Genomic DNA, 17,065 nt, shown 5'->3' on the forward strand with positions numbered 1-17,065 from the left:
TCAAGAGAATAATTGAGGGTCGACAGATATCACGTATGCAAAAGACTGTGGAAAATAAATGAATCACTTCTGCCGAAAAATATTTTTCAACGCCATGTATCACACAAGGAAAATTATTGTGTAACTGTAAATACATATTTTTGCAAAAAATACGAGCTCTGTGTTTTGTAATAGAATTCTTATGAACTACTATTAAAAATATTAGATAGTAAAAACATGTAACGTGGGAAATTCTAGCATATTTATTTACATTTAGAGTTTGTTAAACCGCGAGATATGTTAAATTTGAAAATTCCGAAATATCTTTTGCGTGTAAAAATTTTCATAAAGTGAATCACCTTACGAAATGCTAATTTAATTCGCGCGAGTGAGAAATCGATTATGTCTTAATTCTCTAATTTGCGTATACGCATATATCAGCTTTCGATGAACCGCTCCGCGGTTTAAATCATCGTTTGCGCAACCCGTACTTTTAAACAACATTTCAACGTTGGGTATGCATTCCAGCTTCCTTAACGGCAAAGACTATCACGCGCATTCCAGGGGATACATGTGCCCGGCGTGCACGTGCACGTGCAGCGCATGCACACTGCACACGTGCGTGCGAGCGTTCGTGCGTAAGTATGTACATACGCAGTAGGAATTTATTCTAGCGGAGATGAAGCGCCGAGGCCGCCGCGTCGGAATTTGACAAAAGAAAGGCACGCTGAAAACCGCACCGTGAAAATTAAGATATTATATTCGCGGCGAAGGTAGCGATCGCGAAATACCGAACACGAGACAGCGGAATATTGTGCGAACGAAACGGGATAAATATTCTTAACGGCTCTAACTGTTGAAAAGACTTATTTTCGCATTAGTGTTCGAAGTCCGGGATCACGCCATATATTTAATCTAAATGATTTTATGTTTTAATATAAAAGTATTTTAATGTAGAAGTATTTTAATACTAATAACTTTTCTCCAAAGCCTCTTTAAAAAACTCTCGTTTCTAATAGGCGCTAATTTAATACAGTATTTGAGTTTTGAAAACTCAAGGAAATAATAACTATATATAAACATCTCACTGATAAGTAAGATAAGTAATATTATTTATATCAATTTTTTAAGATAAACGTTTGTGAATTTTGTTAAGAGGCTTCGAGATTCGGTTACGAAGTGACTTACCAGGGATGACTTCCCCGTTGAACGTCATTTCGACCAGATGTGTAACCGCTTCGTGTGGCACAAACGATGCCAAGAAACGTTGACTACCTAGCGCTCTCACGAAACTCGTGACATGGCCTCCGTTTACGAGGATCTCCAAGTTTCCCGAGCCGGCTCTCGATCCGTCAACTGACGAACAAAACCGTCTTTTATTATCGGAAACGAACTTACGCGGTTTCGCGACTTCGACAGTTCGGATACGTACTTTCAAATTCTACCGGCTGGTTCACCACTCCGTTCGGGATCTTCCCAACCTGTATAGCTCGAGCGTTATACGCCTGCGATCTAAAATTTATATAAACAATTCGCTTGTAGATAATTTACTTAAATTTCTATTTTTTAATTCCGATGAACATTTATATAATAAAGTACGAGGGTCTTCCCCGAATTCATCCGAGTTCAATTTTATGTTTTTTTCGGCTTTAAATAGAATTATAGTTTCTTCTCGGCCACATAATAAATGTGAAAAGTAATTAGTATTGTCCAAAAACAACGCCTAACTAGATTTTGCTTCGAGAGATAACGAGTATCTTCTTCGCCGTTCAACGAACCTGAAGGGCGATCCCTTGATGTGCTGGCCGTTCACCAGAATTTGTATGACGTGTTCGCCGACCTCCTCGGCGGCGATGGTGTACGTCAAGCCACGCAGCTTCGATTTCTGTATCGGCACGGTCTTGCCGTTGGGACCTGCGCGGGGAGGTAAGACCAAACTTTATCGTGCATTCGCGACACGCAGCGTTAACGTCGAAAGTCGCAACGGGATTTACCGGTAACGGTGACGGACACCTTATTGGGATCCACGCCGGTGTTGACGCTGAAAGTAGTCGGCCGGTGCACCGGCAATGTTTCCAGGGCGCTTCCGGTGGCGACGGTCGTGCCGCTCTTGCCGGACGACGCGGACACGTAGACGGCACCGCCGTTGTTCAGGTACTTGTCGTGAGTCGCGGTGCCGTCCGTCGCGTCCGCGATCTTCCCGTAGTAGTTGTTGTTCTTGTTCTTCAGGATGCCGTGCGTGCGAGTAGTGGCCGTCTGACCGTCGTACCTCGGACCCGCGCCGTAGTCGGGGCTCGGGGATGATTTCTGTACGGACGAGTAGCTCGTCGTCGCGGAGTGCGACGACACGTTCTTGGCGGAGTAGCTCTGCGCGCTCTTGTAATTGTTGTTCAGAAAGTTGTCGTTTGGGCTGCTGCCGCCGCGGTTCTCCGCGGTCGGCGAGTTGCTCGTCAGATTGGCGAGGGACTCGAGACTGCCGTACGACAGTAACGACTTCGTCTTGGCGATCGCGTCCCAAGAATCGCGCCTCGAGGTGCCACCCACCATCGAGGACACCCGCACGTTGCTGCTGGTGTCGACGACGCCGTTCTCCGTAGATCCGCGTCTGTTGAACGACGCGTCCTTGTCGCCTGTCCTCGGGCTGAAACTGCGATTCACGGGACTCTGCGTCGCGCTACGATATGTCATCGGACTGCGAGTCGGCGAGCGCGATCTCTTCAGGGATCCCGAGTTGTAGATGTCCCTGGACTCTTTGATAAGGTGAGCGGTCGGGCTTAGGTTCGGCGATCGCGATCTATTGAGCGTGCTAGACGAATAAATATCCTTGGACTCTTTGATGAAGCTGGGACTCTGTAGATTCGGCGATCTCGACCGATGGTTGTACGCACTGCTGCTGTAAATCTCCTTCGTCTCCTTCAGCACCGACGGGCTCTGCACGTTCCTCTGCACGGGGCTGTGATTGATATGATTCGGCGAGCGAGTGCGATTCAGCGAGTTAGTACCGTGATAAGTCGTGGAGTTCTCGGTGACGTAGTTGCTGGACATTTTGTAGGTCGGGCTCGTCTGATGAATAGGTGAGTAACCGCGCTGCGTCGGACTGATGGACTTGTACGCGGTCGAGGTGTACATCTTCTGGGTCGGGCTGTTTCGTTCCGTCGCGGACACGTTTAGCCCGTTCATTCGTCGTTCCAGGGACGACACTTTGGACCGCTCTAGGCTGGATGTGGACTCCTTCGACCTGCGGGAGCCCTTCTGCGTTCCCACGCGTATGGAGAATGGCGAACCACGAACGTCCGAGCCGTTGAAGTACACGTACACTCGGTACTTGCCGTCGTTGCCAGGCACGAAGGACACCCGATACTGCATGTGGCCGAAATCCTCTATCCTGTAGGGCACCGATTGCTTGTCGTGGACGATGTCGATGATAACGTCGCCCAGTCCGCCAGTTCCCCGTGCATCAACGATGAAGGAGAAAGGTTGTCCGGGCATGGCACCGTCGGTGTCCAAGAGCTATGATTAAATCATTTAATATAGAAACTTGTTAATTTATTTTCAAATTATTCTAATGATTATATAATAAAAATGGGAAGTTATTATGTGTTTTAAAGAAGAAATATAAATTGCGATTTTATACATTTGAAGTACATTCGCTGTATTGAAGAAAATTTCCACGTAAAATTTTCACGCAGTTAATTTCTACTTTACAAATTCCAACCACATTTTTTGATATGAGAAATATAACTATCACAAATAACGATGGCAACATGTAAACTGGTTCTGCTTATGAATTATTAATAAAGAATGGATTACACGATTGAATATTGCGTCCCAGATATACAAATTGGCGGATGTAGGTAAAAAACGCGTCTCTACTTACAAAATGCTAATAACAAATGCGTGATAATCTCACCTTGATTCCATTAGGATCAAACACGAAGCAAGTAAAGGGACCGCCTTGTATGTGATTTCCCTTGTGCGTTATCGCGATACTCCACTCTCCCGTCTCGTCGGGTTGAAAGGTCGCCGTATGTACGCCGTCGTTTTCCTTGACGGGACACGGCAGCGATCTTCCGGTCGGAGACCACGCGGTCACGTCGATACCGTCATGACTAGTTCCTGAACGCAGAATTCCAATATTCTGACTTTGTTCGTCGAAAACAGATTCTTTCGTTTCGCCAAAAACACGTACCGTAACTGTTGACTAGAACCTCGACGATAGATCCTATGGCGCAAGGATCCATGCCCGGGGATTTGATTTTCGTTAGGGACGGCAAAACCCTGAAGTAATAAGGACACCCGTTCACCAGCTCGCCATCGTTGTATACCATCAGCTGAAATACAAGAAACGAAGTTGAGAAACATAGAAAATAGCTAGTTTAATTTTCGCTTTATAAAGAAAATTGAAAGCAAATAGTATTTAACTTTCATATATTTGTTTGAAACTTCCTAAGGAAACTTTCTTTAAGCGCGAGAAAAAAACTCATGGACTAAGTAATTAAGATTTTAAAGAACCGCGGATCCAAAAATCAAGGGCCCAAGTGTCTTAAAATTGTATAATCAAACAAGGATCTTCTGTTTTGAAATGTACAATATTTTATAATTACATTATTCTTTTAACGAACCTTGTGCATGCCCACTTCTGTAGGTACGAAGGTACCTTTGCCATGAACTCCGTTCCACGTGAGCCTGCACTCCACGCGTCCGCTAGGACTGATGATCTCGCCGCGTACCTCCCTCGCGTTTACATCTTTGGTGAGCATCTCCAGCTTGAAATGTGCCTGCGACCAGATTGCATACGATTTATTTACCACCAAAGTAACTGAAGCTTCAAGATGTAAGTACAACTCCGCTGAGCGAGCAAGGATTTCTCGAGTAAGGACCGAGGAAGAAACTGCGACGCGACGGTGAAAATTCGTCAACGCCGATTAGCAAGCGGAGTAATCAACAAACAATGATTTAACCAACCGGCTGTTGCACTCGGGCGGATGTGCTGTCGACGTGCACGGCAATCTGTTGACTCGCTTGAGGGCGAGGCTTCACCCACTGAAAGTACGCCGCGTATGCCATTACACCTAAATGCTCTACATTCTGGTCTGCCATGTCCTTTGCCTTCAGGATAGGCTCCACGCCCAGCTTTTTGCCGCCGTCAATGCCTTACAGAGAACACGAGTCATTTGATTCATTGTAGGTAAATTTTGTCAAAGGACTGTTATTCTTTCTTAAGAGTTTATTCTTACAGTATAAAATCTGTTTAACTTTATACCACAGACAATCTACATATCAAGTTATATATATATATAATACTAATATATTATAAGTTATAATATATTACCGATAAATATATATTTTCTGGTATAATCGAACAATGTAAAAAATACATATATCTGTACCTTAGAGAAGTAAAGAATCTTATCTTTGTTATTATAAAATTTAGAGAAAAGAGGGTTCAAAGTTTATCATTTCTATGAAATTTCTAATACGACTTTTTCTAAACATTATATCTTAGGAACTAAAATGTAATAATAGACATAGAGACTCTTTATCATTATACAATTTAAGCTCTTAGTATTTTTCCTATTGGAAAAAATACATTTTGACAAAAACTGGAGATACGATTCTTTACTTCTGAGGTACAGATATACGGTTTTTGTAAAAGTGATAAATTTATGAAACATTTATATTATTCTTATTTAATATAAGCGAAACGCTGTGGAGAACCAACTTGTGGAGTTCTTACCCATTTGCAAATTATGCTCCCACGCGGAGGGGTCGGTGTCGAGTTTTTCGTAGGGTGGCGCCGAGCCACCCAGATTTCTGACGATACCGCAAAGTGCTCGACCGTCGTTCCAGTCCGTCTGTGAAAGCAGGATAATTGAATATCACTGTGAGATATTATTATACCGAGGTACTGTTACCGGGACGCCTCGTCTCCACCCACCGTGAAGTTCCGTATTGAGGTGTGTGATAATTGCGAATTGACCCATCGTAGCGTTGCGTGGAAGCCCGGCGAGCCTTCCTTCATAAAGTACGACAAGTAGGTCATCCCCGAGAGCTCGTCCAGGTACGGCGACGCCAGGTAGTCCGGCTCCAGCACCATGGGGATATCGAATTCCCGCTTCGAGATCTCCATTGCTTTGCGACAGTTGTAAACACTGCAAATTAAATCAATATTCAAATAATAATACACGATATAAGATTGCGCAAAATGATATTATATTTTCATGGCGACCACCAGTTTTCTTCCCACAAATTCAAGAACCAAAATCACTAACAAGAACCAATGTGCGATATTGCATTATTTTGATATGAACAAGCTATTCCAAAATAATTGCATATTCTTTCAGTCATAAATACTACAACAATTTCCTAGTAAAAATTTAATATTAAATTTGAGAATTTACTTTATTTTTCAAAATCTCTCTTTTTCCTTCAACGTCGAATAACTTTTTGACTGTCAACTGTATTAATTGAGGCATAATTTTGATTTTTTTTTTTTTATATCCTTCAGCGATGATTTTATTTCATTTAGTTTACCTATCATTCGGATCGAGCTGGCGCCAATGGGTGAACAGGCCGGGCTTGCAGTAATCCAAAAGCGCGCTCAGATACACGCCGGAGTTCCAGTCGGTCGTGAAATTATTGACCCTGCATTCCGGCAGGACAGCCTGAAAACGGAGTCGCTCTTGGAAATTACGAGTGTCATATACGCACTATATATACATATATTTCTATCCACGGTTATTAGCGAGCAATTAAATACGACGACCGCGATACGCGAGGTATCCGAGGGTCAAACGCGCGCGTATAAATCACAACGCGTGTGCATACGCACGTATATGTATATTATGTAAATATTAATAACGCGCGCGAATATACGCGAGCGCGTAACATATGCAATCGGTGTGAAGCTCTGAACTCTTTCGTAACGGAAACACACGTTCTCGCGTAACGCGATACATGCGTGGACCCGTCGTCGGAAAGGATCGGGCCCGTGGTAAAGCAACTACATAGCTTCTGCGTTTGGTTTATGGCCGCGCGCGCGATGCGAGCCGAGGTCGCGCTCGATGCAATTATATCGCGTACTGACCTTGAGCCATGCGAGCATGAGTTTCCTCGGCGGGAACTTGGACTTGCCTATTTGATACCGCACGATGAGCGACCATATCAGGCCCAGGATCAGCTTCAGATTGCCGTTCACGATGTCCACGTTACCTGGAAACCCGGGAAAATCGGAACTTTTAGCGGCTTTTGTTTGGCGGAGTTTTACGCCGTGCGCCGAGCGCACAATGCCGGAGCGGTAAACCGTCAAGTGGAAGAAAATCAATTTGATTTATCGTCGGCCTGAATTTCTTATTTCTTCGCCTGTATCTGGAAAGAACGGTCTGTTCTCCGGCACGCACGGAGAAGCGATTTAATTCGGGGAACCGCGAAAGAGAGAAGCAAAGCGCTAGGGAGAGAAAGAGAGAGAGAAGGACTTGTGGAGAAAGCACGTGTGCGTGATGTTCACGCGGCATCATTCCGCAGTCGTGATTGCGGAAGAAAGATTTACGACGACTTTGGAGAACAAGTTCGAGGATTTAATTCTCTGTGATTACAATTTACATTGATTGATGTAGTACGTATATCAAACGCTGACGTAACCATACGTGGAACCTATATACGTACGTTTTAAGTTTTAACAATCTCAACAAGAGATTTTTCATAGATTCCACTGACTCTTCAGAAGATCTTTATCATTGCGGATTTTTAACTTCATAGACCTGTGAAATACGATATTCATCTTGCGCGAATTGTATAAATATTTATTCACTCCTAAATAACTAACGCCTAAATTTATCTTCGATAATTTAACTTGAATAATTTAAACCTCGATTTCAAAGAGAGATCTTTTAATTCGCTTTTATTCACACATCTTTGTCCCTTATCACAGGAATTTTTAGATCCCCGACGATGACGTTACACGATGGAAACAACGCAAATGCGCAATAATTAAGATAAGATCAGAGGCGCGCTCGCGTTCATTATGTGTCATTCCAGTTCGGTCATCTTTCGCTTCTAAGCGCGAGATAAACGTGTGCTCTCATCTTGTCTCGTGAGACGGTTATCGCCTGCACACCATCGCGAACTGAATCGCGCGGTAAGTAATATAGCCGTGCAATGCACGCACGACAACGACGATGACGACGGTCGCGCGACCGCGGTTTTTTCGCGGCCTCGTAGGCACCGGCGGCGGCGCGATGCAGGAAAGGCAACGACCTCGAAGCTCCGATTTGCGAAGGTGTGACGCGAAATAAGAGAACATCTGCAAACGGCATGATGCAGTTTGCGACGCGCCGGTGAACACGCCAGCGTCCGAATTCTCGGCTCGAATTTTCGAAAGAATATTAAATTTAACGAGAAGTTCTCATCGCGATCACACCTTCGTCGGCTCGTTGGGGGGGAAAAAAAGATCTCATCGCAACGAACGATTGAGGATTAAACTTTCGCTGCGACGCGACGGTGTCGCGTTTCGCGGAGTCACGCGCGAGATTAAAAGCACCGCTGCAGAAATGCAGACCTCCGGGGATCGCTGAAAGACAGCTTCATGCTCAACGATGACCCGCATATTCGAAACGATTACGTCTCCCGTCGTTGTGCGCTGACTCATCGGCAGACCGGCCGGCGCTGCGCGCTTTTATTATTGTTAAGTATATACACTGTGATCCGAGGAAAACGTATTACCCGCCGTGGCGCGTGGCAGGTAATGGTCCGGATCGCCGCCGATACTTCCGAGTGGGAAAATCGTCCTTTCAGCTCGCGTTTTCGCATTCTGCGTTCGATCCCACGAAGTAAAAGTCGGCGAAACTTTTATTGTCGGAAATAAAAATGCAATTAATCCGCAATGACTTTGATCAAGCGCTATATGCCGAATAGTATTACGTTCCAAGGCGTGTACCTCGACGTGAGCAGCTCGAAAAGAAGATCCGAGAAAGCAGAGATTAATTCGAGGGAATCGCGAGAATAGAAAAAATCGCGGAGAAGAGAATTCGAGGAAGAGTCGGATTAAACTGAGAGAGCATCGCAGCGAGATTACGTATCTGGTACCTGTCTACGTTCGGCGCGATCGCCGCCGCGGCAATTTGCTCGTACGTGCGCAATCAGGAGCGAACGATATTTTAAGGGAGTTATTTTTCAAAAGTATTACGTACGGACGAGAAAAGATCGTACATGGTTAGTGCGTACGGAAAGGATCGGGGAGGCACTCTCTCTCTCTCTCTCGGCGAGAGGAGGAAGACGCGCATTTCCAGCGATTGCTCATTACCTGTAGAATGCGTCGTGGCGGCTCCCTCGTACTTTGATTGCATATCATTATTAATAACGCGTCTCACGCGTGCACGCGCGCCTCTTTCCCGCACCTCGGCACGCCGCGACGGGAGAGAGTTAACGAACACGGGGGCTTCACCCACGTGGCTTATTATATCTCCCGTTGGCGAACGAGTTGCGAGTTGCGAGACACAGCACATATCGTATCGATATTAACCAAAAAAGATTAAGCGGATTAGGAGAAGACAAGAAGTGGAAAGATTATACTTATAATCGAACAAGTATCATTTAAAATTCTTATTTAAATGTCAATCTTGGATCAACATGGTTTAGCGTGAAAAAATATATCTTCCACTGTTAGCGCTCAACAAGTTGCGAGATGCAACGACCAAAAGCGTATATCGATATTTTTTAATCTTAAAAGAGATTAAATAGAGAGAATAGGAAAACATACAATCGTTCGTACTCAGGTATCATGATCAAAGAATATGCAAAACATGGTCATTTAAATATCACGCAGAAATATCACTGACTGAGTGGCTTAGGATGAAAAAAAATATATATATATATATATATCTGTCTTCCTCTCTCCTGAAACCTACTTTATCAATAAAAAAACCCAATCAGCTTTATTGATATTGCCCTCGGCACGATAAAATAATCGTCGAGCGTAACGCTGCTGTGAGAAACGTGCGTTGTAGAAAAAACTTAAAAAACACGACCGTCCTAATTCTCTTTCGCGAGCATTTACATCCATATATGAAGTAATTAAAAAGCGGTAGAACAGTCTGGCCAAACTGGTGGAAGCCTAAATCGATTCCTACGCATTTTTGTGCGAATTACGACGAACTGATTATTTCAGGATACATGGTAGACGCAAGTCATAACGTCGTTCCAATTACGGAGCGTAATTGGACGCTGAGCGCGTGCAACGCCTTGACGGTTTCGCGCGACCGTGGACAGACGGCCTTCGCCTCGCATTATAGGGTACCCTTCTCGTCAATCTGTATAAAACACGGTATTTTGCCTATACCTATATATAGCGGATCGGAAAAATGCGATGGTTCGAGCGGCGCGGCGCGGCGGCACGTTCCCCGTAATCTCGAAAACGGACCTCACAGTAACGAAATACGATAGAACATCAGGCAGCAAGCGAAAATATAGGCCGACATTGTTTAAATCCAATTATTCAATGCAAATTATAGATTATAATAAATTTCACCATGAAGCCTATTGAAAATGTACACATCCAATACATTAGCTGATCTTCCTATAATCGCGATGTGCTAAAAGCGTTCTATATATTTTTTTATACATATGCTCAATGTTGAAAAAAATTCCGTCGCTAATGATACAATTATACGACTTTTTGTTTCAAGTCGCGGTTCACCGCGCTCGCTTTGCATTCCAACACACGATTCTACAATATTTCCGATAGAAATCAATTGTATGTGTTTTTTCTTACCGATATTGACGAGCTTGACGCCGTCGGCCTCGATAGCCTGCAGCGCCGTGGACACGTTCTCCAGGTGGTGGTGCTGGTTCGCCGGTCGCGGGTTCCATCGCGGCAGCCGGCGTTTCGTCAGCACCTCGACCAGGGCGCAAAGACGCGTACCGTCCCGGAAGTCCTCGGCGAGGTCCAGCACGGGGCCGCCGCCCACGTCGCCGGCGTGCTTCAGGTGCTCGTTCACCCAGTTCCGAAAGGTGTTGGCCTGAATCTCCACCCAGAGGTCCTCGTGGCCCTTGATCGGCATCCCCTTGGCGGCCGTACCCTCGGCCGACCGGGCCACCAGGCCCACCAGCTGCTCCGGTCGCAGCTGCTCGGTCGATTGCATTCTCGGGTTCCTGTCACGTGATTGATCTTATATACTTATGTACCTGTCGAATAACTCGTACACCGCTTGCCGATCGGATAAAATTCGATAACTCTACGCCTTGCTTCGATCGCTTTCCTCTTCGATTAAAAACTTAATCGGGTTATCCGAGAAAGAAAGTTATTTATGGAGGCATTTTTACAATTATTTATATGCGTGTAATGAGACGCGTCTATACGCGGACTGTCTCAATTTTATCGACAGATTCTTCATTAAGTTTGAAATTCTTTAATATTTAATATCTCGGCGTTTTAATCTCGAGACAAGACAAAATAAAGTTGTCTCGAGGGAGAGAATACGTTGATTATGATTGCGCAAAACGTTTACGAATATACCTCGCGTTTATTTATCGCTACAGGTTATAATTAATCGTTTCGATTACGCGAGCGCCGCGCGAGCAAAACCGTGGCACGTACCGAAGTAACGAGCAATAAATTGCGAAATGTTTAATTGCTCGTGCGAAATGCTCGAGCGTGTTTCGCATTGAGCGGCCTGTGACCTTTGAGGTCGCCCCATTGCGAGGAACACGATTTAACCGCGACGACGGAAAAACCGGCGACGGTCGTGCGTTGTGCGGCGCAACGAGGAAGATCCAGAAGAGAATTTCGCACGGTGAAAGTGCCGGTGCATACACCTGCGAGCCGGCATTTCGTCGCGAATATACTTACCTGTCCACGCGTAATCTATTTCATTCCGCGTGTCTACCCTCGACGAAAACCCGCCGCTCTCGCCGCGGTTTCTTCACCTTTTTAATCTTATTCGCGCTAATTCGGTGGCGCGAGTCGCTTGAATCGCGGGTCAAACGGAGAAACGGCGTAAGAAAGCGTTGAAACGGAATTCGCCAATTACGACGAGATGCCGGCACGCGAGATGCCGCGGGGCGCTGCGTGAACTGAATGATAAGAAAATGTTTAGCAATGCATTTCGGAGTCGCGCGATGGCCCACTTGCGCTGCAGATGTTATAAGAAAATCGGCGAAACGCCAAGGCATATTGTCGGGAAATCCGCTAATTGCGACGGCTTTTTGGAACGGCTCGCTCGGCGCTCTATAATGCTCGTGCATCGGATATAATGGTGAAAAGGTTTTTATTTTATTAACGTTAAAATTTAGGTTGCAGCAGTCTACTTTTGCCGCAAGAAACGCAACGCGATTCGAGTCTAGATGCTATCGAGGAGCCGGGTTTCGTTTCTGAGGCTAATCCGTGTTTCCGGCGTCGTTCGAGTCAGGCGATGTCTCAACGCTTAACCGCGATAAGGAAGTTATTGCAAGGAGAATCAGAAATATGTTCAGAACTGCATAGAATTTAAAACATAAGCACTTTTATAAATAATGTCGGCATGTGAATTTTTTTTTTTTTTTAGATCTTTTCACCGATTATTTTTTGACAACATTTATAATAATGAAAGCACAAGATTTTTTAATGGGTTCTAATGGGAGAATCGATGATGCATATCAATTATCAATAAAAAATGTTCTCTAAAAATAACCTTTGAAAAAAATCTAAAAAAATTCCCACGCCGGCATTATTGATAAAAGACCTTATATGTTTTGAATTTTATGCAGTTCTTAACATTTCTGATTTCGCTTGCAACCTCTTGAAAGAGTCGTGAGAATTTCGCCATAAAAAATGTGAAATTGCCTCGATAATATCCCGGAGTGCTCGCGAATATGAAAACTTCCATATATATATATGCGCGCGTCGTGTATATTTTCTGTTTATGCGTAATCCGTGCACCACAGCGGCGAGCTGTTTCATCGCGGCATGACATCATTGTTATTGTCTCAAAAGCTCGTCTGACCGGTGACGCTTGCGTAAGTGCGTAAAAATCTACGGTGGCCAGCGCAGACTTCGGCGTGCGAGCGTCGCGAATGATTAACAGCGGCTCTTCTCGATTTCGCGGGGGCAATTGACGGCGCAAATAAGCCGCTAAAAGTCCAGGCGTTAATTAACCCCCCCCCCCCGCCGACGTTTTTGCGTGTTGCATAACAGCCCGCGAAGTGCAGCGAATCGTTCGTCCGAAGATCGCGTGACTCGATAACCGTGATTGAAAAGGGAGGCGTAAGTAATTGAGACGTAACAAAGAGCGTCGTGAGAGAATTGAGTTTGTTGAAGAGAATCGTCGTCATGCTTTTTAAATGTATCCGTATATACGATATCGCGCGGGACACACAAAGCGAAAATGATCTCGCTTCGCCTCGTTTATTAGAACGTGTCAGGCGAAATCAAACAAGGATCGCATCCGCACGTGAACGACACTCGTGAATCAAATTCACTAAGCGATATACACCCCGATGTGCAACGACTTTCACCGCACTCTCAAATTCTTTTATTCACCACGCACGCACGCACGCACGCTGCACGCACTCACGAGCGTATCTCGCCCGTCATTCATGTCGCTCGAGAGAACGCCGCGCTGAAAAATTGGCGTAGATCAATCGATCTAGGCGTTCTAAACGTTCCATTCATTAGCTCGACAGAAGATCGTTGTCAGGCGTTTCGCACGCTAAGACGGTTATGCAACCGACCGATCGAAATCGAAGAGACTGCGTGCAGTACCAGTGAAACTCAATTTATCGGGATCTTGCTTCGCTCAAGAACGAATATTAAAGAAGAGTAAGTTAAAGATAAGAATATTAACATAGATTTTCGATGTGGATCGCGAGCCGTGAATTTATGTGATTCTTTTGTTTCGTATTTTTAAATTTCCAATATCTTAAGCATTTGATCGATAGATTTTTTCGATAAATTCCACGAATTACTGAAAATTTGTCATGTGCGTAAGATTCTAGAATTATGATTGCAAAGTAGTAATTTTTTTTATAGAGATCGACATTTTCAGACTTTTCTTATGCAATATTCTTGATTCTATCCTAGATTTTATAGATCTTTGAAATCGTAATTGATCATCGACTCCAAGTCCATAGATTCTTGATGATTTAGGAATACTTGTTTTATGAGTTGCCAAGTTCACATATCTTTCGTATCATGGATTCTTGATTATATACGCTTAATAGAGATAAGCTTATCTCAGAAGCTTATCTTAAAAGTTTCAGAAATTTTCTCACGAATTAGAGCTTGTGGATCTTCAGGTAGCATTAATCCTACTCAAGGCTCGGTTATCGTAAAATTCAGATCGTAGATTTTGGATATCTTATTCGAGCCAGAGAGCTCTTCATTTCAAGGGCCCTCGCTTATTTTCGACTGTCCTTCCGAGTTGTCAAGATTAAAACGCTCAACTCGGTATAGTTCTAATTGATAGCGTCGACAAATTCTTCATTCAATTACTCTAGACAAGCTTATCGCGTTCGAGCACACCTTGTCGGAAGCTATAATACTCCGATAAACGGAGTACCCCTATTCGTCGGTCTAGCCGCTCTGTCGGAGTGACGTAGAACTCCACGACGTCGCGCTCATCCGGAGGATACTCGTCGTCGCATATCGCATATCGCGTATCGCAACGGAAATTACACGCACGCACACGTACACGCATCCACCCGCCCACGTAACCGCGCGCACGCAAGACGTATAGGAACGCGGCGCACGGTGTATGCAAAACTGGTATATATATATTTACGTTGGCTTCTCCACGGACTGGCGTCTCGCGGCTCCACCAGGTCGTTCGACGAGCGGCTCGCGACGACGTTTGCGAACGTCGGCGACGGACTTCGGCGTCGACGACGAGCTGCGCTACACGAGGAACGCCATTTTTGGACGTACCGCCGCGGTGCCCGTGCGTTGATGAGTGTTCGACGTGCGTGAGCTCACTGAACCGACATGGAGACCCCTTCCTCTCGCGTTCCCCGGCGCGTTCTCCGATACAATCGCACCGTTGTGGGACCGTGGGGTCCGCGCGATTGTAATGGGAGCAGGACCGTAGCGGCGGACAACATGGCGCCGACGACGCGTTGTCAAACGCTCCTAAGTAGTTGAAAGACGAAAAATTCAACATTTTTTTATGTTACGTTACACTATTTTCTTACTCGACTAAAATCTGAAAAAATCACGAGAGACTCGCCGAGGTCGACGATAACTGACAATCACGCGCAATCGATGATCGTCTCTCGCGATCGATGAGAATTAATTTTGCACTTCACGGATGCTTGTCCTATAGATCTTATTCGTGCAAGATAAGATGACGTGGGAATAAATGTAATTTCCGATCTATATTTAAATTAAATTAGACAAATGACTTTTTTCCTGCACTTGCTGCGTGACTACGTTTATATGTATAATTTAGATTCCGCAAGTTCCGTGCGCAATATACTTTCCTGAGTTCTAGGCGGCGGAAGCGAGCGAACGGTTCCGCGAGGTGGTGGCACCTGTCGGAACCATAATCGTCTGCGCTGCATACGAACAGGCGAATTTCTCCGCACCTGCGAACGACGTATTAATGAATGTCGGTGTTTAGGCTCGCGCATTTCATACCCTATCCGGCGCGTCTGTGACGTCAGGGCAATTCTAATCGAAGGAGATCTCTTAGCACGACCATAATAGCGCAGCGCAACACCTTATTGATTTACAACGCTTATTTAATTGAATAAAGATTGACAATGTTCTAACGAATTTCTATCTCGAGTGCGAGATCAAACGCAATGACTCCTAATCAAATAAACGTATGTTTTCATGAAGCAATGAGTATTCCCTTAATACTCCTTTCCTCGTTGAAAAAGTAAAGAAGTTTTACGACTTCGGATGCATCTTTTCCTGCCATCACTTTCCTCATTCTCTTATTCATCTTCGATGTTTGCAAAGCGAGTGATAAATCGCAAGAACATACGATGTAATATGAAGATACGACAGAAGAACGTGCAGTGCCCCCCTTTCGAGTGGGTTTCACGCGATGACGCGTAGCGACGGAGACTTCAATTCCAATTATGCGAATTAGGCGAGATCTCTCTCGATCGGGCGTTGATATCTCCGCGCGTATATGAGCGCACCAAATGCTCAGCCCACTACCGCGCGTCGCATTTCGAAACGCTCTAATTTATTCGCCTTTGTGCCGTGCACACACAGTGGCAAGACACAATGCATGGCATTAAATATTACAAAACGGCGATTCGTAGGAAATTACGATATCATGTTGCGATATCGTAGTTACGATACCGCGATTATTGGAGACTGCGGCGCGGTTGTGTCTAACGGTGCTCTACTCATTCTACCGCATTGTAATATTTATACGCATAACATGTATACTGTACTACTGTGTGTATATATATTGTGTTATACTATACATATAAACTAGAATGTCTGTTTTCTATTAACTCCTAAACCTTTTGACCGATCTGGATCAAAATTTGCATAGTTACTCTTAAGACCTCCGCGGAAAATATAAGCTACCGTGAAACCTATTAGACACTCCATCCTCTTCTCTTGATATTATTTCCTTGACACTTTGTGATAATCTCAGGTAATGCCGGGTAATTTAAGGTAGTATTATGTGTATGAACCTCTCTCAAAAATCAAACTAATTAACTCCATAAAATAAAGAGTAAATAAAGAAAATTGATGAAGTTGCAGACAAATCATGTGCTTTAAAATTAAGGGTAAAAATTAAGAGATTTATACAAATGTAATTGATCGGTTTTGGTTTTTAAAAGTTTAGCTCATATAAGTACAATCTTGGTACTTAAGCATTATAATTATTATAAATGCAATTGTACATGTTACGGTGCAGCAGTCCAATAGCTATACGTTATCGGTAAATCGACATAATATATTGAAGACAAGACAGATTGTGTACAAGCGTGCAACGTATAAATAGTTATGAGTAAACGTTGAGTAAATCTGGTACAAGGTTTGCTAATGGCGGACTGCCAATAGTTTAAATTGCCACTGTTAGCTTCATATCAGATTACTAGCTTTTCTCGCCAAGTCAACGTGTCTGACGTATCTTTGTTGGAGATTGAT

At 44.4% G+C, this 17,065-nt stretch overlaps 1 protein-coding gene across 3 annotated transcripts in view; it reads right to left on the minus strand.

The window, feature by feature from the left end:
* The window catches only part of Jbug (filamin-type immunoglobulin domains fbug), a 35,359-nt gene extending 20,294 nt beyond the window's left edge, over positions 1–15,065 (minus strand). For 2 of the 3 annotated variants that reach the window (XR_013258227.1, XM_077414637.1), the window contains exons 1-14: positions 14,733–15,065; positions 10,748–11,127; positions 7,067–7,191; positions 6,514–6,644; positions 5,918–6,131; positions 5,717–5,834; positions 4,945–5,132; positions 4,602–4,757; positions 4,169–4,310; positions 3,890–4,095; positions 1,974–3,489; positions 1,758–1,893; positions 1,412–1,491; positions 1,168–1,335 (exon numbers count right to left, since the gene is read on the minus strand). Coding sequence is in view for 2 of the 3 variants with exons in the window: in XM_077414637.1 (XP_077270763.1) it covers positions 1,168–1,335; positions 1,412–1,491; positions 1,758–1,893; positions 1,974–3,489; positions 3,890–4,095; positions 4,169–4,310; positions 4,602–4,757; positions 4,945–5,132; positions 5,717–5,834; positions 5,918–6,131; positions 6,514–6,644; positions 7,067–7,191; positions 10,748–11,117 (3,550 nt within the window). In the remaining variant the exon portion in view is untranslated. The remainder of the gene's footprint in view (positions 1–1,167; positions 1,336–1,411; positions 1,492–1,757; positions 1,894–1,973; positions 3,490–3,889; positions 4,096–4,168; positions 4,311–4,601; positions 4,758–4,944; positions 5,133–5,716; positions 5,835–5,917; positions 6,132–6,513; positions 6,645–7,066; positions 7,192–10,747; positions 11,128–14,732) is intronic. The other variant, XM_077414620.1, reaches the window with a different exon arrangement.
* Positions 15,066–17,065: the final 2,000 nt, after the last annotated feature.

The sequence above is a fragment of the Temnothorax americanus genome, unplaced genomic scaffold, assembly GCF_048541705.1.
Source record: "Temnothorax americanus isolate GAGA-0224 unplaced genomic scaffold, ASM4854170v1 Scaffold10, whole genome shotgun sequence".
NCBI lineage: Eukaryota > Metazoa > Arthropoda > Insecta > Hymenoptera > Formicidae > Temnothorax > Temnothorax americanus.